The sequence below is a fragment of the Neolamprologus multifasciatus genome, chromosome 11 (genome assembly GCF_963576455.1).
Source record: "Neolamprologus multifasciatus chromosome 11, fNeoMul1.2, whole genome shotgun sequence".
NCBI lineage: Eukaryota > Metazoa > Chordata > Actinopteri > Cichliformes > Cichlidae > Neolamprologus > Neolamprologus multifasciatus.
Genome location: NC_140449.1, coordinates 15,704,920 through 15,725,898, shown reverse-complemented (window position 1 = coordinate 15,725,898; position 20,979 = coordinate 15,704,920). Strand labels below are relative to the sequence as shown.

Below are 20,979 nucleotides of genomic sequence, written 5' to 3'. Positions count from 1 at the left end.
TAGCATGTATGTGCGCACACAGTTGCTCACAAAAAAGCACTGAACCGAAGCACCTGTTCCGTGCCGTGACTTTTCCCTGGGATTTGTCAAGTCACTTGTCCCCCTCGGTCCCACTGTCGGGGTTCCGCCCAAATGAATACAAAATAATGGACCGTATGAAAAACAATTTAAAGCAGGCTAACCCTAATTTCCATATGCAGATCTGTCTCTCCCAACAGTCCCTCTCGCCATCACACCATTTCTTGCATTCTAATGCATTCTCACATCTTTACAAAATCCCCCCTTCCGCCACACGCCGTGGATGTGCTCGTTTTGCCGACTTACAAAATCGTTATTTCTGCACGTTTGACTTGTTCTGTGAGAAGGTGCTCTGTAGATGCGGTGTTTTGCATGCTCTAATTTGCATCTTTTATTACGAGGAGTAAAAAAAATGGACGCGTCGGAATTCTTCTTTTTTCTCCACGATGCATCGACCTGCCGTTCTGCTTTCAACAGAAGGCAGTCCGTCTGTCTAAGGGCTCTGTCGCCTGGATGGGAAAGGTAAAAGCTTTCTTTTCTTCCACCCAGTTCCTTCTCTACAAACCCATTCTATCCTTTCACAGCACCGTGTTGCATGGAGGGAGTGAGAGTTGAACCCCCACTCCCTCCTCCCGTCTTTCTCAGATGTAGCCTCGTTTCCAGGCTTTGATGCACTGGACCAGGTTGGGTGTTTTTTTCTCAGTTTTTTGTGTTTTTTGCTGTGTCTGTGTGTGTCTGTCTGTGTGTGTGTGTGTGTGTGTGTGTGTGTGGGGGGGGGGGGGGGGTTCACTAAAATTCAAGACCCGAGGCTAACAATGTGAGAACCTTAAACTATACTCACATCAGTTCTCTGGATGCATTATTAATCCACATCATCCTCAGTTAATAGCAGCAAACTATGAAAAGGATTTGGTGCTTGTAATGGATGCAGTGGGACATTATTATGTTAAGGTGATAACCTGGTGTTGTAATTACCTGCAGCCTTTTGAGGCTTCCAGATAGACTTAATGAACTGTGTGTAAAGGAGAGAACACCGTTGCCAACATATGGATAACTACAGGCAGACTGCTACAGAGGCAACTGGAAGCAACATCTGCTGAAAATGTTCCACACTGTAAAACGAAATAATGGCCATAGCCATGCAGCACTACAGGTGTCCCCCATTTATGTCTGACTAGCCCCCATGCATGATGTAGATGGGGGGAGCTATGCTGATAATATAGGTGTTTTTTTTTTCATTAGTCAACGTTTTTAATATAATGAGGAAAAGTAAAAACTTGTCATTAATATTATTGATTGTTTAGTTCTGTTTGTGACTCCTTTCATAAAAAGGTGAACAGAATGCAATAATTTCCAATTTGCCCAAAACTATATTTCATTTTTTAAATGCACAAAAGGTATATTAAACATTTAAATGTTGAAATCTATGGTAATTTTCATGATTCCAAAAAAAGTTGCAAAATAGTTTGGACAAGGCCATGTGCTCCATTAACTGCTCTTTGTTTGGGAACTAAGGAGACCAGCTGCTGTAGTTTTCATTTAACCATCCATCCATCTAACCACTTTTTCAAGTTCAGGGTCATAATGAACCTGGAGTATATCCTGACTGTGCATGCTGGACAGGATGCCAGTCCATCACAGAATCAGAGTAGCCCCCTTTGTAGTTGTACAAGTAAAATATTTTTCCATCCTTGCTTGATACATGATTTTAAGCACTCAAATGTTTTGGACTTCCTCTGCAGGATTTTTAATTTCATAGGAAACCAGTTATTTTCACCTGGACTCCTTTACTACCGATCTCCGTACAGAATGCTGTCTGGTTATGTCTTGCTGAAATAAATAAGACCTTCTGTAAGTAAGACATTGTCCGGATGCCAACATACAGTGCTCCATGTCTTTTACAGATTATGCACTTTACCCATGACATATGAACTAATGCTCCTCTGTGCTGTCACTGCATATCGATAACCCTGTCCCATTTAGCGATGTGTGTTTCTGAGGACATTTCCACTTCTCAGTCATGTCTGGTTGATTTATCACAAGGTTCATGTTGGCCAGTATTGGCCATTAGCTGATCATTAGCTTGTACTGGTTGAAAAACAAAGAAGAGGTAGGAGAAAAACGCTTCAACCATATTATGAGTGTTGACGCTGCATATTTTTTTGACACTTGCAACTTCCCTTTGGCAAGATAAGTGTTTGAAACGGGGAAACCAACAGCCAGCTGATCAGAGCAGAGTCTGGAAGAGTCTAAATGAGTACACGAATAACTAGACAGATGTTTTGGAAATATGTTTATATTTTGAATGCCTGAAATAATATTGGATATATTAGAAAACAGTTTGTTTTTTTTTTTTTGTTTTTTTTTTGTATCCCACCAAATATTGGTATCGGCATCAGTCTGCAAAATCAGCGTCAGTCTTTAAAATCCTGTATCGGTAGGGCTTTAGTTTGTTTTTAATGTCCAGAGTTCATCAGTTTCTTTGACCTTGTATATAGAAATTCTTCTGAATTCTTTGATAGTGCTCTTATTTTCCAAACTATGTTGAGAAACATTATTATATCATTAAACTGTTGAAGTATCTGCCTCCACAGTATTTGTTTGTCAGTGATAAAAATGCAGCACCCGTCCACAAACGCACTACAAGGTCAGAAGTTACGGTCAGCTGCAGTTCAGCTGCTCCAGGGGTTTAAGTCTTGCTCAAGGACTCCTTATATTACAGCCTGGTATTTGCTAAACACTGGAAAATTGCTAGCCTGCCTCTCTCCACGGACAACAAAATCTGTCCAATATGACTTGTAAAGCTTTACAAGTCTGTTTTATCCATATGAACGTAAGATTCTGGAGTATTTTCAGGGCAATGTACAAAAAGAGGAAAAATATTTAATAACGTTTGCATATGTGTTGCCATTTTGCTGATGGCTCGAGATGGGGTTGATTATTCTGGCTCAGTATTTATTGTGTTTGTTCTCTTGACTCATGACAGAAAGAACATTATTCTACTGTAAACCCATTGTAAAATTGAGACATTGGCCCCCCCCTCGCTCTCTACCAACATGTCCCCTGGGCAATATTACTATGGTAATTTACTAATGTTAAACACTCTAAGTAGACATGGTGTTTAAGTCTGACCTTAAAACGGCCATCTAAAAAGTTTGGTTGGAGCGATAATGTGGACATTGTGAAATTATATTATCCTGTGACCAGTAGTTTGACCTCGGAAAATCATGAACAGTTTTACCATTAACGCCTTCTCTTTAAGGAGGGTAGTCAGAGGACTGTAATGACTTTGCATAATGAGTTACACTTTTTTCCCCTCATTGGGTCTGCTTTCTAAAAGATCTCTGTATTGTACAGGAGAGAGTGCTAGTCTCTTTTATCTCTAGAAAAAAAAAAACCTTGTGGCTACAGTTTGATCAATTAAACTCCTGAAAGGACCCCCCTCCTCCCTTTCTTTCCTCTGCCTGAGAGGAATATAAAGTTATCAGTCTTCCCAAGCGATATGAGGACGGAAATAAGTAGTTTGTCTATAAAAATGTCCAGGTACTTTATCAGCGTCCCAGTAGGCCCCGAGGCCCTGACACTGTTCAATGTGGCTCCCCCTGTACTCCAGTCTCACATGCGCCCTCTTTTTTTCCCTCCTCCCTCTCTCCCTGTCTACTTCGTCTCTGCCCAGGGCTGGTTACTCGTTGGGTGGGGTGTTCGCTCCCGGCCCCGCACCTCAGTGGGATTGACTGGGGCTCGAGCCCCAAGTGAGGTTATCGATTTCAATCAGTGGCTCGGGAGATAGGAGCTGAATGATGCTGCAGACTTTAAACAGTGGTCAGCTGCATTGTTTGTTGTTTGGGGTGGGGGCGAAAAACGCTGCAGGAGGAGGCACTTTGACGAGGAGTCAGATAAACACACAAACAGAATCACTCATAGAAGGAGACGTCTTAATCGTCTGGTTCAGAGTTTTGCTGCATCTTAGCGGGTGCATTTCTCAAAGTAAAGAGGCTGAAAGAATTGACGAAGAAGTAGAACGATTTTTTTCAACCACAGATGCTGCACATTAACACAATTAGATACGGGCACTGCAAGTGATAACGTTGGATTATTGTTTTTGCGCATAAAACAAATCATTGTTAAGAATTCCCATCACGATTCTCAAGAAGGGATTTAAAAGAACCACTTGTTTTGTTCATCAGGCTTCCAAAAAGTCAGATATATTTTGTTCTATGTCTTGCGTGCACTATTTTTAAGCATTGTTTGCATAACGCGTGGCTTAAAATGACTCCTCCTTACTCAACTAGTCGCTTGTATAATAGGAGCAGCTGTATTTAGAAGCATCCTTTTAGAGTTTAGGAGCTGTTTGCACAGGCAGCAGACATACGTGCTGGAAACAGCACTTTGCCTGATTGCGTTTCTAATTGCATTTAATGTAAGCTAATGTATGAAACTGAAAAATGGCCAACTTGGCAGATCAACAGTAAATGTTGATTGTGTAATGTGGTGAAAGGACAGGGAGTTTAAGCAATTAATATTCTTCAACGCGGCATTCGTCCAGCAGTACATCGGCTGTTTTACTTTTTCAGTAGATGCTGTTCAAGAGCAACGTGGCAACTTTTTTTTTTGTTCCATCATTGTTCACAGGAAAAGTACGAGCATAAAGACAGACTGATAAAGTTCCTGTTTTGCTTAAAGAGGGAAGTTAGTTCACGCAATGAGGGCACTGCAGTGTTTTCTGCTCTCAGAAGCATTTGCATCAAGGCCAGGAGATTAAACGTGTGGGTTGGGAACTGGAGAGAGTGTGTTGTCTCGCTTGGGGCCCCCGATGCCAGAGTTCTAGCTTTCATCGCACAGGGTGAAAGATAACTCCTGGACGTTTCACTCTGTGTGGCTACAGGTGGGTGGTTCACATGCTGTAGGTGGCAGCCTCGGTGGAATTCACGCAGAAGTACAGAGGAGGTGGCTGTGGGCAAATTGTTTCACAATTGCCAATGTTCAATACTCTGTACTGAGATGCAGAATCCTACACTGTGTCAACTCATTTGTGTAGTTAGATGGTATTTGAAGTGTTATGGTAATATGTAAAAAAAGAAAAGAAAAAAGTAGGTGTTTGGGTTTGTTTTGTTGCATGTATATAATTGCGGATTTTAGATATCACAAAGATCCAGTGAAGAGCACGGGTATGCGAAATAACCTTAGGTGGCATTTTGAAAGAGAAAAATGATGTCCGACATTAAAGGGCGGAAACAATTTTTTGATCAAATAATTAGTGGGCTTGCCAAAAATGTACTCTGTCATTTGTGCTTTCAAAATGACACCAAAAACCGATACACAAATACAATCTGATTATTTGGAGGTTTGACTGTTCCCCAGTATGTTGTGCTTTAACATGTCATTGAAGACTTCAGGCAAGGTGTCTGCTTGAAACATTATGTAATGTAGCACTCTGGGCTGATCCCTACACAGTGCACTAAAACATGCATAATTTCCAAGAGTTTTTAGTATATATATATATATATATATATATATATATATATATATATATATATATATATATATATATATATATATATATATATATATATTGGGAAAAAAAGAAAATATGGATCTAATTCTCACAGATATTCTCGTTAAAGGCTCCATGTTCACTGCGTTTGTGCTGGTGCTGGGCTGCCTGCTGCAGAGGAACCTAGTGACCACAGAGGGGCACCGTGGGACCAACTGCCTAATCTTCTATGCAGTGCAAATGGACGGAGGCACCAGAGCTGCCAAAGCTCTGGCTGAGCAGCATGGACTGGAGTTCGTACAACGGGTCAGTGCATGTTTAAAATCTCTTTGTTACTCCAACCTCAGGGCCTGCAATTTACATTTTCTAAATCTGGATTCTAAGATTTCTTTTATTTTGTTTTATTTAAGAGCTGCCAACGAGCTGACTTCTATTTCCTATTTGAGGGATATCTGACTTTCATCAAATTATAGCAGCATTTGTGAATATTTCATATCTGATCAAAGATGCTTGGAGTGGGCTGGCCACACAGCGTAACACACACACGTATAAAAAGACACATCTATGCTCCCAAACAGGCACACACGCCTCTCTTTCCCCTGAAACCCCCACTTCCCTACTCAGTATGTGGAATAGGCTCAGTGTGTAAGTCTTTAGAAATTATTGGGTCTTTAACCATTTTCACAAGTTTTAATCTGTGACGCTACAATCTTTCTGATTAAGACACATCTGTGCTTTAAATGTTACTTTAGTTGTTGAGTCTCAGACTGTGTCAGCTCCATCAAAAAGTTCCCAGCTACACTGAAATAAAAAATGAAATAAATAAATATAAAAAAAAACAAGGGCTCGGAGCTGGTCTCGGTTAGGTGCAGTACAGAGGTTTTGCCTTTTTTGTTTGGAGCGAGTTCAAAGAGGGGGTTCAAGGGTGTAAGAGATTTCGAAATGAACCTCGTCTGATTCTCTCCACTGTGAATATTTCATGAAAGATTCTCGGCGGAGAGAGATTTAAAAGGTAAGAACTTTTATGAATCGACACCCATTCCTGCTGTGCGCTGTTATATTCAGGATTTTAAAAGGGGTTTTGTTTAACTTGTGCTTTTCAAATGTAAAGTCTGACTAATCCAAAAAAAATGTTATAAACACATAGTTGAAGTGATTCACTGTAAAAATCTTAGACAATTGAGCGTCCGTATATATTATATATTACATGCATTTAACAGCATATTGACAGTTTCATTGTAAATAATGAAAGAAAATACTGAAATTGTGAATTTTTAGATCTAGAATATTTACAACTGTCACTGTTCGAAGTATAATTATAGAAATTAGACCAAAATATTAGTCTTACTTAAGACTCCATTTTTCTTATTTTTTGTGATTTGAAGTTATTGATAAGGGATAAGGGTAGGGTGTGTGTGTGTGTGTGTGTGTGTGTGTGTGTGTGTGTGTGTGTGTGTGTGTGTGTGTGTGTGTGTGCATTTTGGCATTATTGATAGCAGTCAGTTGGAGTGTCCGCTGGCCTGGTGTGAGGCTGTTTGCAGCACTGGCTCCAGGGAACATGGACGCGAGCTCATTTCAACCTTGGCCCTGCTGCCTCTGCTGCTGCCGCCTGGATCATGAATAAAACATCTCTTTGACCTTTATCAGGAGTGTATTGGACAGTCCACCCCCGTCTCTGTCTTTCTCTCTGCCTGTCTCTCTCTCTCCCTCTCTCATTGTCCCTCATGTATACCCACAAACACCTCTTGTTTTTTCCTGCATTGTTTTCTCCTCTTTTAGACACTAATGATGCAGCGATCTCTTGTAATCACCAAAAAAAGGGAAAATATGTTTTTTTTTATCTATTTACATAAACTTATTGTATTTGTGCATATACACAGTGCAGTGAGGAAAAAAAACTAAACATGTTTTCTATATGTGTTGTTGAGTTCAGCACCCATAGTCTGGTCATTCAAATTAAGGGGTGCTGGAGCTTTGATGCCCTGGTGTAAGCCTACAGTGGCAGTCTGTTGTCAAGGATTTACACTAATTGTGTGTTTCTGTGTTAATAAGTCGTCCATCCCAGCAACACCAAAACCCAGACAAGAGCCTTCTACAACCCCCACTTTCCCCATCCCCTCAGGTCCAATCTGCTGACTGGCTTCTTTTACCTGTCTGTCGCCAGAGGCTGATGCTAAATGTCACTGACACTAAATCGCCTTTGTTAAGTCAAACCTATTTTAATTGTGTCACCAGTGATTTGCGCATTCTGTGCTGCAAATAAAGTGTATCAAGAAGAAGCAGGGGCTTCACATTTTCCTGTGAGATATATATATATACATATTATTTAATTTTTTTGAAAACACTGACGTGGAATAAAAAGTCTGACAAGCCCAGTGCCAGCTTGGGAGGATTGTGATGTCTACTGGCATTCCAGCAGTAATGCTGCATGACTGGAATGGGAATCAAATGTCTCCATGCTGGCACTCAACATATTGTTGGTCCCTTTGATTTAGTGTACAGCATCCAGGAAAATGTCATCGCATGTCTCCATTGTGCAGACTTGACATATCCATTTTGCAACTGTAAAATACGAAGAAAAACAAAAGCAAAATACCCGAGATGATGTCTTTATGCCACACGGACAGATTTACCATCATCCATTGCAGTTGCTTTTTGCAGGTGTCCCTCTTTTTTTCCTTTTAGCAGACATACCTAAGCATTTCCTGTCACTTTTTGCGATTCTTAAGCGTGTCTAAGTGATAGAGTCGATCCATTCACATTTATATAATGCCTTACGCATTTGCTCATTTGGGAGGCTTTAAAGATGGGCTATAGTTTGTCAACAATGCTTGAAATTAAATGGCAAATCAGCTCATTCCCAATTAGATGAGATGCAGTGAAATGTAGCAAAATATAATAAATGACGTGCATTCAGAGACTCCTGTCACACAATGGTGAGTCTTTTCGCTCCAACCAAGGCGGCGGTGGTGTAACCCACTCATTACAAAGCAGAGAGAAAGAGCTGCTCTGTGTAGACAGGTAATGGCAGCCATCACAGGTGCAGAGTTTTATACACACACACACACACACACACAGGCACAGAAAAAAAGAGACCCTGATCACGATCTAAAATAGATGATTTTCTGTTTCGCTTTATGTCGACACAAAACAGCGTTGCAGCGACTTGATATTACACGCTGATAAAGCTCGCAGGCTTACTCACAATGCAGCCAACCCAGTCTTCATGATACTGCATTGTTTATAGGTATTATTTCTTGCTTACTTAAGAGTTTGCAAATCCGATTAAAGCCAGATTAGCTCTATGTTTTGCATTGCTTTTATTTTAGCTGAGATCACTGCTTTGACAATTAAGTGCCTGTCCAATGTTAGTGTGTGTGTGTGTGTGTGTGTGTGTGTGTGTGTGTGTGTGTGTGTGTGTGTGTGTGTGTGTGTGTGTGTGTGTGTGTGTGTGTGTGTGTGTGTGTGTGTGTGTGTGTGTGTGAGAAAGGGTTTTGTCTTGAACTCTGACTTCAGGAAGTCCCCGGTCTCCAACCAATGGTAAAAGGCCTCCCAGATTCCCCTTCTCTCCAGTGAGGTGGAATACTGCCGGCAGATTACCATATCATTACCATATCATTAGCATAACATTACTGCTGCACAGCTTGGCTCGCTGTCTTCGGACGTGCTATCAGCTCATCGAGAGATTCAATCCCCCAATCCGCTCCCTGCTTCCACCCTCCCCTCCTCTCTCCTCTCTCCTCTCTCCCCCCCCCTCTCCCTCCCCTGCCTCTGTACACAGAGGTGTGTTTTCCATCTGAGTAAAGCAGATGTAATTGAGGTAGAGCACTGGATTTACCGGCTAAATGAAATCACACAAACGCTTCGCGATCAGCCGGGGCCGCTGTCGTACACATTCAGAGAGCTCCCTCTCCGAAACCTCGCAGTGCTGCACCCAATTCAGAATTTTCTAATATCCTCTCAGAAATAGCCTCAGTCAGATGCTAAGCTATGTCAAGCCTTACTCTGGCTGGATTACTCTAGGCTGTTATATTATGACCAGGTGAGTGTGTGTGCGTGTGTGTGTTGGGCCAAAAGGGAAAAAAAAAAAAAAAGGCCGACCTGCCACCATCTTCTACCTCGCCCCTTCCTCTCCCTTTTCTGTACCGTAGGGCACTCGGGGGCACAGAAAGGGACACCAATCCTCTAATGGTTGTGAGCAAGGGCCCATTCCATTAGTCAGGGGGCCCGGAGTTCATCGCTGCTCCTCAGCGCGAGGAGGGTGGAGGAAGCGAAATGGAAGCAGGTGTTGGCCGGGGGCAACACAGAGGGCAACTCAGCACCAGCTGCATGCTGGGAAACGCAGCCCCCCACCCCACCACTCATCTCCACTCCTTCTCCGCCTATTTCTATTTCCTCATCCAAGTACAGAGCGCACACCTTGTTCATACAGAGCACACACACACACACACACACACACACACACACACACTGACTTCCTATCACCCGCTTTTGTCCCCCAATTTCATTCATTCCAGTAAGCTTTTCTCCATTTTCCTTATCTCTCTCTTTCTCTCTCTCAGCCTCACACACTCGTTCACTCACTCATTCACTCTCGCCTATCTCCATCTCTTTCATTTTCTCTCTCTCTCATCCTCTCTCTCTCTCTCTCTCCCCTTGCTTACCACCCAGCCCCTCCCCTCGCTCCATCTTCACACATACCTCACTCTGATTTGTAAATGGAGAGAGGACTTGTATGAGGAATATGTGGAGAAGATGTGTTCCATCCCAGCTGGGAAACTCTGGAGGGAGACGAGCGCAGAGAAGAAGAAAAAGAAGCAGAAGAAGAAGAAGTTGAAGAAGGAGGGGGCTGAAATTATGTTACCACCTCCGCTTGCTCTCTCTCTCTCTCTCTCTCTCTGTGTCTGTCGCTCTCTCTCTGTGGGCTTAGATGATGTATGGCTGCAAAGGCCACATGTTGGCCGTGTGATGGATTAAAGCACTTTGTAGGAAAATTACTAAGAGCGCCTCGGCACATCCGAGTCTAGCCCTTAATAAAACTCTCTTCAATATTGAAATGGAGAGAGAGAGAGGGAAATACAGAGAGATAAAGAAGATAAAGGACAGTGGTGGACGAGAGCGGGGAGTGGGGCGTGCCAGAAGCCCACAAACACCCTCACACACACAAGGCTCTTGTAGGTGATATGAAAAATTCAGAAATGTTGATAAAATTGCATGTTTTGAAGCTTTACCGTTCAATTTTACTTTGAGTTATTTGTTTTGTCTTTATCCATAAAAAGAGCTGAAAAAAGGCATAAATGAAAGCAGAGCAGATTTTATGAAGCACTTGTTTTTTTACATGCTTTGCGGATGAACTTTCAGGACATGCTTTTCACTTACCGCTGCTGTGGAGAACACCGCCTGGTGCTGTTTTTGCAATTTTTGCCTTTTAGTAAAAATGAGAACCTCAGACAGCAGAAGAATCCCGTTTAGACATTCGCAATAGGACAGAAGTGCACATGAGTTCAAATTTTCACAAAGCACATTATTGTTGAAGCACTTTCTGCTTTTTTTTTTTAAGTCATCAGGGTATATGCCTCACATTTAAAATCTATGCAAGGATCAAAAAAGGCTCTTTTTTTGGACTGTTTAACCTTCGTTTTAACAGTCATTACATATCGAAACATTAACAGTGAACTTGGTGTCACTTTTTATTAAATTGCGGTTAAATTGGAGCCTATAACCAGTAAAATACAGTCATAATTGTAACCACCTAGGAGTTAATTTTCTTTCAGCTTTATACTATATAAAACCTAGATGCGTTATCATTTAAAAACTCATCAGTCCCAATATATTTCCTTTTTAAGATGGACAGTAAAAATCCCTCCACCCCCCCCCCCCCCCCTCCACTCGTTTATATCATTTCGTTTGCTGCCAATACTGTAACCAACAAGGCTTAACTGCTCACCCCATTTAGCCCCTAGCATCCCCCTTCCATCGCCCTCCCATCTCTCCTTTTTCTGCTTTTCCATAGTTGAGGCTGTGGAGGCCACAGCCCCTGTAGGGCTGTTAGTGTACACACCAGCTGCTGTTTTCTCCATAGGGTGGACTGCCTCACGTGGCTCTCACACACTGCTTCAGTGGCTCTTGATGTCTGTGTTTGTTTTTGTTTATCCTTAATGCCCCCCCACCCCCCACCCCTCCCTCCCTCCATTGCTGTTTCTCTGTTTGTCTGCTGGAGGCTGCCAGCAGCAGTGAGCCACGCAGATCCTGGGGATGCTTCAGCACCAAGAAGACTCAGAGTCTGACTGCACTGAACTGCAACCAGAAGCTGTTGTACACCACAGTTATGACAGGATATGTTTTTGGGTGGACATGTATTCTGTCTCTTTCTTGGACTTGTAGTAGCCATTATGTATTTTTAGTTACAGTGGCCTGTAAATGAGTGTGAACTTGTAACATTGAGATAATTACAGTAATTATAATAGCTGACTCTGTATGTGGTAGGGGCTGCTGCAGTGTGAGTCTCTGTGTTTCTCACGCTGTGCATACACACAATGTAGAGTCTGAGCCACATTAGCAGAGCAGTCGGAGCCGAGCGCCTAATTCCTGTAGTTACTTGTGCAATATGCCCAAAATGAACTTGAGGCGTAAAAATACGCTCAGGCTTTACAAGTGTAAAATACAAGCTGTTATTACCCGGCTGCTTCCTGGTGCTACAAAGCCGCAGCCCTAAGGCTGTTAAACATATGTCCCAAATGCTGCAAAAGCAGCTTAAAAATAAATATAAGTTCTTTTTTTTCCCCCAATATTCTATCTTAGCATTGATTTGGAGTCCGCTTTCTGACCACCCCATGATATAAATCCAGCATTCGTGTGCCTAGTTTTGTGTTTTTCTGTGAGTGTGTTTAGTCTACATCTGGAAGTTTTCGTGTAGACCACCACGTTTAGTAGCTAACTTGACCGAAGGCAACTGGATTGCTTTAAGTTGGTTGAAGACATTTCACCTCTCATCCAAGAATCTTCTTCAGTTTCAAAACCAAAAGGTGGAGAGTCCCAGGTATTTAAGCCCGGCTTGGGGTTGTCCCAGGGAGGAGGTGGTTGTTGATCCACTATTAATCATGTGTGTCACTACATGAGCCAAGGCGTAAAATAGGCGTGGGAGATTACCACCAGAGATTTTGTGTGAAACCACTCTGTGAGCGTGCGCCACCTAATCATGTGACCTATTGAGGTCATCTCATGCATGTTATGATACCAAGGACTCTCCACCTTTTGGTTGTAGAACTGAAGAAGTTTCTTGGATCTTCAAACATCTTCAAACATGTTAAAGAAGTCCAGTCACCTTTTGTCAAGCTCTTAAGAGTACCATGACCTGGATGACTGACTGACATGCTCGTCCTCTGTTTGTAGTTGTAACTCACACTGTAAGACAAAAAACAGCATGCTGAGGTGAAGATGCTAAGATTTTCATTGGGAGAGACCAGAATGGATTCGATTATAAGTTAGTACATCAGACTTCTCAGGTCGAGCAAAGTTACAGAGGCATGGCAGAGATTTTGGACATGTGCAAAGGAGGGACAGTGGATATACTGGAGACCGGATCTTTAAGATGGAGCTGCCACACAAGAGGAAAAGAGGAAGACCTCAGGGAAGATTCATGGATGTAGTGAAGGAGGACATGCAGAGGGCTGGTGTGACAGAAGAGACTGCTAACGATAGGGTGAGATGGAGGCAGATGATCTGCTGCAACGCCTAAAGTGAGCAGCTAAAATAATTTTGTTGTCGTTGTCTTTTATTTTATTGAAGCAATTCTTCTCTGTTTGCTTGTAGTTTATCTTGGACTTTTGACTGGTACAAACAAGAGTTCTCCAACTGCTTGTCCACTTCTGCTAATTACGACATAAAGCAACAATTGCATGTTACATTTTACTCCATTAGAAACATAACAGTTATTTGCTCAACATGAGTAACAGTCATATGATATATCTGTTATTTTTATGCTTAGCCTACTTATGAAATCTGGTAAGCTTTAAGCTTGGCAAACCTTTAGCTTTTAGCTTGTGTTAGCTAGCCATCAGGTCAATTCAGCAGGAAGTCCAGAACACATTAGTGAGTGACTAACTTGTGATGGGCATCATTGTCACTTATGTCTACTTTAATTACATCAGTCATAAAAACGCAGCTTTTCATGGACCGATTTGACTTCAATAAAGGTTATTAAAGAAAATAAATTAATGGATAATTTATTTCAAAACTCCTCAAGTAAACAATAAAAAAAAGAGTTTGGCTTTTATTAAAAAAATAATAATATTAAGCACAGCTTCCAAAGAACAAAAGACAGAGCAAGTATTACAGTACCTGCAGCTTTTGAGCTTTGGTATTTTGTTTCACAGCGCTTTAAATCTGCTTCTTGCTTTCAAATGTTGTTTTGATTTTAAGGCTGGAGCCTTTCAATCATATGCAGCACAGTATGCTGATCTGAGTTGACACTCGAGGAGCGAGTACAGGCATTTCTAACACAGAAGAATCAATCAAAAAATCAAATAAACTCAGATATGGAGAGATATATGAGACAGTAGCACTACGGTAACTCAGTAATACAATGAAAGGCTATAACACAAAAACCCTCCGCCTCACATAATAAGCAACTGTGCTTCCACCACAAAAGTAGTGCTTTTTTTTTTTTTTTAAAGCAACAGGCTCATTTGATACTGAGTCCATTTTTGTGATGTTATAAAGTTGCTTTTGTTTAAATCAGTACTTTGAACTGTTGAAATCTTTTCACTGGTTCTCAGTGCAAAAGTGAGAGTTTAATTAAAGCTGAAAGAGAATCCAGCAGCTGCGTGACAGAGTTATTCAGTGGGTGTGATTAGAGAGCACTTCAGTGTTTTATACAGACTTTACTTTTTTCTGTCTTGATTAATAATACTTTATAATCTAAAGATTATCATTTGGGGGGGGCTTTTGGATCAGAATATATATTAAAACATATATATATATATATATATATATATATATATATATATATATATATATATATATATATATATATATATATATATAAATAAATAAAATATGGTCAAGTGACAGAAGTAATAAAGAGCAGGAGGTTTATATATCCAACTGAACTGCAGTTTTTCATGAGCAAAAATAAAGCAAAACAAAAAGCCGGGACAATTATGATTCATTTAGTTAATTGAATAATCTATTCTTCTTCTTGTTTGACTCCCAACTTGCATAATTGCAAAAGAGTTTTGTTGTTGGTTCAAAATATATTGTGTCCAAAATATAATCCTTAGAGCTTCCCGTCACTTGTTCTTCTCAGGCGCAACATCCTGATCCAAGGAAAAGTTGTAGATTTTTGCTCTTTATCGCAATTGTTTGATATACAAGACATACAATTTTGAGTTTGAGTATTTTTTTAGTAGTTGTTAGCAATTTGCCGTGCAGCTATGCATTCTTTATGGTGTTTATATTTTGACCATGCAGGTCAGATTACCTTGGAAACTCTAAACAATGCCCAATACTTTATGTTAATGTTTTTGTCAGTATTCCAGATCTTTTTGTTTTTTCCAGTAATCACTGATATCGCCAAGTTAATGCTGTTCACACAAGATTGTATTAATATTGCTCCAGGACCATCACTGTAACTGATTAATCTCGTGATGTCACAGCTTTGCACCTCGGGAAAGAATGCTAAAGCTCAGCTTGCTCTTTGCCGAAGCAATGTAGTGAGACAAAGTCTGCATAATGATGAGGCTGTGCTGGATGAAAGGATCAAGCACAGGACTTTCACAAACAAGGCTTTGTGTCCCATGTGAAAACAGCTATTATTATTATTGGACTTGTGCATGCTCTTGTCATTGTCATCTTTCAGCTTGCAGTTATGATTGAGTTTAGGAAAAAATCATGGTTTTTAATGGCAAACAGAGTGTTAACCACAAACTGAACAGCAGAGTTTGGCTTTATGTCACAAATCCCTGACTGAAAACTTTTCCCATGTGCATTTTTTCCCTGAGTTGCTACGCTGTGACATCACAAAAATCGGATTATGATGATGATCAGGCTCCAAATGTTGAAGACTGACTGACAGGACTATACTCTGAGACTTTAGTGGTGGGGAACTTTTTGCAGGGTCATAAAGTAGGCCAACGTGATATCTACAGTTTTCAATATTGCCATAATTATGCAACTTGCATTAAATATATACAATGAGTGTATTGCATATACACCTTCTATGATTTTCTGGTACAAAAGGTACACAGCGAATAGAGAGCCAAAGATCCAGAGCCTTTAGGTCAGCAGGAGGAGGTGTGTCAGATAATGCTACAGTTCATCTGACACATGAACTTAAATAAAAATTCAAATATGCTTGATATGAATTGATTTGCGGTTCTTGAAAAATCATAGGTGTGGTCTCCTTGGTTTTTATACATTATGTTATCTGAGGTTTTCTGCACGTTTTGCCTCATGTGGGAAAATATTCATTTACTTCTCCCCATTCATCAGGGCTGTGGTTTCTTATTCTTTTTTTGCAAGAGGTGCAACAGCATGCTTTTCTTTAATGCAGTTCAATTCAGTTTTATTTATATAGCGTCAAATCACAACAGACGCCTGAAGGTGCTTTATATTGTAAAGTAAAGATCCTACATATGTACAAATTACAAATGAGATTCAAAGTTTAATCAGTTTGTAATGGCGATATGTTCATATGAATTTAAAAAGACATTTTTACAGGACAGTCTTGGCGATAGCATTAAATTAATAGTAATTTATCATGAACATCTGTCTCTACCCAGGATCTTTATTTGCAGTGGCAACATAGTTAAGTTCAGATTTTTTCTTTACAGGCTTTATACAGCAGCAACACTGTCATGCATATACCCTCTCTATCAGTACTTTGTAATAAGGTCATGGATTGGGGAGATTCAGTTAAGCAATGGAGACCCTGAGAAGAGCCTGTTGAATAGTGCTGTCTGTCAACTTATACCTTATATATATCTATCTAAGGTCTGAAGGACTAGTTAAAGCTGCTCTCAGTCTGGGGAGAGGGTGATAGGTCAGGGTGCTGTGCATCCATGTGCCAGAGATTCAATCTTAGCATAATGCTTTAGAAAAACCTCTGAATTTAAACAGGTTTGTCTGATCATGAATCGCTGTCTTTCTAATCATATAATAAAGGAATTTTCAACCCCCAATTTTCATCAGCTGTTTAACACATTTATGTCAGCAGGCACTCTTAACTACCTCCCACTAAAAAGATACCAAATACATATATTTTTAACTAGTTCACACGTTCTTGAAGGCATGTCTTATTTTTTCTGAAACATGCTCCAGTTGATAGGCATCCTACAGCATGATTGTCAAAATGTGAAACGTTTGAATCTTTTTTTCTACACAGCTAGATTTTAATTTCTTTCAAAAGATGTTAAAATCTGACTGAGAGTTTAGTATTTTATTATCTAAACTGACAGTACAACATAAAAGAAAACAACTGAAAATACCATCGAATTAGTGAGGATAAACTTGTTGAGTCAGTTGTTTTTTACCCATGCCAGTGCCATTTGCCCGGTTGAGGCTTTGACAGTGATTCCACACCCTTTTAGACCTGCTAATAACACTGCAAGAAGGAAAAAATGTGGATGGACACTAAGTTGAATGAATGTTTTTGGTTGTCTGAAGTAGGGCATGCTTGGTAAAAAAGTTGGAAAACCACTTTGGGAGCCACGTTTTAACACATTTTATTGATTACTTTTTTTTTTTCTACAAGCAGGCATAAGATGCAGGTTACACAAAAGCTCATAGTTTACACTGAAGCCTCAAAATGAAAACTTGTGGCTACTTTATTTCAAAGAAACTAGCATAAAAGCAAAGATTGTGACTTCACCTGTACTTTTTAGATTCACAAAATTCTCAAAGCTGTTACATACTGTACTGATTTAGGATCAGAGGTCTCCTACACGTCTGTGCTAACGAAGGCGATTTTCTTTCGAAGAGATGCAAGAAGATTGGGCCCAATCCTGTACGTCTCTTTTGGCTCATAATGCGCGGACGCATAAAGCTCGTCGATTCGTTTGTTGTTCTTGTTATATTTCACCAAAACTCTGTCCATGTTACTTTTAGGATTGCTGCGGTTGTAGTATCTTCTGACTTCATACGGCAGCTTCTCTGCGCCAGGATAGTGGAGGTTTCCAATGGTGTAATAGCTCCACTGCTGTCTGTCTTTTATCACAGGAAGAACTGGCCCTATGTTCTGAAAGAAGTGAAACCCATATTCTCCCCGGTAGGGATCACACAGAGCCCTCATGTTGTTGTCCAAGCAGTTCTGAACGTACCACACCAGCAGCTTAAGGCCATGGCGAGGAGGCGGCTGACCAAACCCGCTGTCCTGGAGTTGTTGTATTGAGTCGAGGGTTTTCGGAGGTGAGGTCAAGACCACAGACAACACCAAAGTCAAACAAAACAAGGCTTTGTCGTGTGCCATCTATGAAAAAAGACATCCCAGTGTGAAAACAGGAATCTTAAAACTACACTAAAGCAACATTTTCTCACAACTTACCTTTTAGTTGGTACCCGTTTCCCTATAGTCTCAAAGCGTGCTTGCAACCGAAGCTAAAGTTGGTGTTTTGTGCTGCAGCTGAAAGAACTATTCGATCCTGCGGTTGTCTTCTCTCTGTCTTATGTGGAGAGACTGAAAAAAAAGAAAGCACACTGGTAGGGTTTTCATTCTCTATGTGCGATGAAAAAGGAAGTGATTGCTTGCAGCTGGACTCTGTGAAAGTCCCATTTCAAAGAATAATTAAACTAAGCAGGCGTATCTCAGGGACTAAAGGAAGTTACCAATGTAAAGTCTTACTTCTGCTTTCACTCCTAGCTGCGAAGAACAGCTGCTTATAGAGGAGCAGCCAGTCAGCTGTGCACACCAGAATAATAAAAGCGTAGCAATGAAGATGATTTCATATATGCTGGTGATGTAGTACTTTAAACTCACTATAGGGTGTGTGGTAGTGGAGGGGGTTTCAACCTTTATGTATAGGGGGAACCAGCGAGTTTGCAAACAGTCAGGGGTTAAAGTGGATTCGATAGGTGGGGGGAACCCTAAGATCTGGTGCGGCAGTGCAGCAAAGGAAATGGCTCACTCACAAAGAAGTCCCCAAAAGAACGAAAGGATCATAGAGGATCCAAAGAGGAACGTTAACTTTGATTAAAGTTAACGTTCAGGGATCAGTCTGTTGGGTCCAGCGTCCAGTCAGCAAGGACATCCAAATTCATCCCAAGCTCACTTAGTTCACTGTGCACCAATTCAAGCCTACAGTATCACATGTCTCATTGTGTGTCTGGGTGTGTGTTTGTGTGCCTTTGAACACTCTCATGATTAGTGTTCTCAGTGACTGCTGGCTGATGGGGTTGATTTGTCCGACAGTGCAGTGTGTCAGGCAGGCTCAGCGTCCGCACTGAAGAACATGAGTGAAGGAGCGAATAATTGATAGTGACAAGGCGCTCCCAGCCTTAATTGCTGCTGGTGAATTAGATTACCTTTTTAAAGTGCCTTCATTAGCAGAGGGAGAGCCATACCAACGGTCCCCTGATTGGCCTCATATTGTTTTGCTGTGAACTTGCTCTGGCAGGGCACAAAAAGTGTGCGTTTGTTTTGGTTGGTTTGAAATTGCTCACTAATTTTCTTGTACAGCTGTAGTTTGTCTGTGTGCGCGATGTGTGCACACGATTCATATCCAGAGTTGACATTTTCTGATACATCACTAACTCACTGAAGCAGCAAGTGTCTTTGTGTGTTTATGAGGCTTAGTCTGCTGTTTTAAAGGGTATGTGCACCTGTGTCACAAGGAAATACTTAGCTCCAATGGCTTGCATTCTACGTCTAGTGTAATATGCTGAAATATGACAAGGAAGCCCAGATATACAGTATAGGTGATATATACTCTGTTTTTTCTTTTGTGAAGATCACAAACCATAAAGCAAAATTTTATGCTGTTTGTGGACTTTGTGGACTACATACTGCTGTTGCCCCACGAAATGAGGTCCAACATCAGGGTTAGTTAGTTATTTGCTGTAGATCGTGGTTATAGAAATAGATAAAAAATATGAAGTAGTCATGTAAAATCAGTTTATTGGTTTATGTAAATGGACTTGATATTTATTTTATTCTGTTTGCGTTGCAACCAGCACAACAATGAAACTAGGGTTCATCAGGAAGTGTATTTCATGTCGGCACCACATACATCTCGGAGATTCCTCAGTGGGAATGTGTGACCCAGGCAACCGGAAAAAACTAGGTTAAAAAGGAAAAAAAGTGGTAGGAGTTGTATTTTACCTAATCCATGATCCTGTCTCAAGCCTAACCAAAAAAGAAGTTTTCAGTTTCATGAGTATTCCACAAACTTCTGTGAGACTGTGTTGCGTGATGCTTGAAAATGTTCCTCCTTTTTCTCTGTAAAGCTGCACAAAGGGACAGACGGGATTTTGCTGAAAGTGAGCAGGGAAAGTAAGGAAGAAGTATCAGTCTATGCAGAGAGAGTTACTTGCGCATATTTTAAAAAAACAACAAAAAAACCCACTCAACTTTCTTCCCAAACCCAAATGTCCAAAACCTCACACCCTCTTCTTCCCCTCCAGCAACTGTTTCAGCTTCAGCTGTCCTCCCTCATTACATTTCCATATCTATCACCAGTTACTGTTCCATCACCAGCCCACCAGCCCCCAAAGTTCCCTCATCCCAAAAACACACTGGCATCCCCATCTCTGCCTCATGCTTCATTCCCACCGCAGCCAGCCTTCAGCCCCCTGCCAAGTTAAATGGACTGTACTGGCGTCAGGGGAGTCGCGTGTGCTCAATTCAGCTCAGCTCAGCTGGGCTGCAAGCGTTATAAACTTAGTGTGTGATTATTGTCGGAGCCAGGCTCCTCCACGCAGGAAGTGCGCGCTGATGGGTACTATGTCACCAGGTACGGGGCCAGCCGTGGCGAGAGGGATGAGAGAGCAAAAGGAGAGACTGAAACTGAGGCGAGAAAAGAGCACAGAGAGGGAGGGAAAAAAATGTTAGAGATGAAGGAGGGTAACGGGGATCGAGGGAGAAAGGGTAATAAAAGATAGAGGAAGGAGAACAAGCAGGAGAGGACTGAATCATCAAAGGGAAGGAAAAAGCCACGCTGAGCAAGGAAAGACTGATGTACACCTATCGCAGCAGACAAAGACAAGAGAAGACACACGGGGAGTGATATAAAGAGGGAGAAGCATAAGAATAATGCAGTCAGAGAAGAAAGAGAGGCAGCAGGGAAATCAGCACAGGAGGGGAAAAGAAGAAGAGACGGGGAGGGCGTATAGGAGAGAAAGGCAAGAAGAGAAATTAGAGAGAAATTTTTCAAGCGAGTGATGTGCGCTGTGATTGTTTTCTCTCTCTCTCTCTCTCTCTCTCTCCCTCCCCGTCTCGCTCTAAACGGTCGGGATGTGGCCTGTATCTGCCGGCA

General features: G+C 41.3%; 2 protein-coding genes across 4 annotated transcripts in view; one reads left to right on the top strand and one right to left on the bottom strand.

Moving 5' to 3' along the window:
• The first annotated feature begins 158 nt into the window (after positions 1–158).
• The window catches only part of LOC146508012 (neuroendocrine convertase 1-like), a 131,396-nt gene continuing 110,575 nt past the window's right edge, over positions 159–20,979 (top strand). Inside the window, exons 1-2 of one of the 3 annotated variants that reach the window (XM_085178592.1) lie at positions 159–540; positions 5,643–5,818. In XM_085178592.1, coding sequence (XP_085034718.1) covers positions 5,648–5,818 — 171 coding nt within the window. In that variant the 5' untranslated portion in view covers positions 159–540; positions 5,643–5,647. Of the gene's footprint in view, positions 541–750; positions 4,904–5,642; positions 5,819–20,979 lie in introns of those variants that run through there. The other 2 variants (XM_085178594.1, XM_085178593.1) reach the window with 2 other exon arrangements.
• LOC146508013 (uncharacterized) lies at positions 16,066–18,285 on the bottom strand. Its single transcript, XM_085178602.1, has 2 exons — positions 18,054–18,285; positions 16,066–17,978 (listed from the first exon to the last, which is right to left on the bottom strand). Exon 2 carries the CDS (start codon positions 17,976–17,978, stop codon positions 17,451–17,453), a length of 528 nt encoding a protein of 175 aa, XP_085034728.1. The 5' UTR covers positions 18,054–18,285; the 3' UTR covers positions 16,066–17,450.

What these genes read in the sequence shown, in the direction of transcription:
- LOC146508013 (XM_085178602.1), bottom strand. Translation starts at nt 17,978, where the DNA reads ATGGCACACGACAAAGCCTTGTTTTGTTTGACTTTGGTGTTGTCTGTG.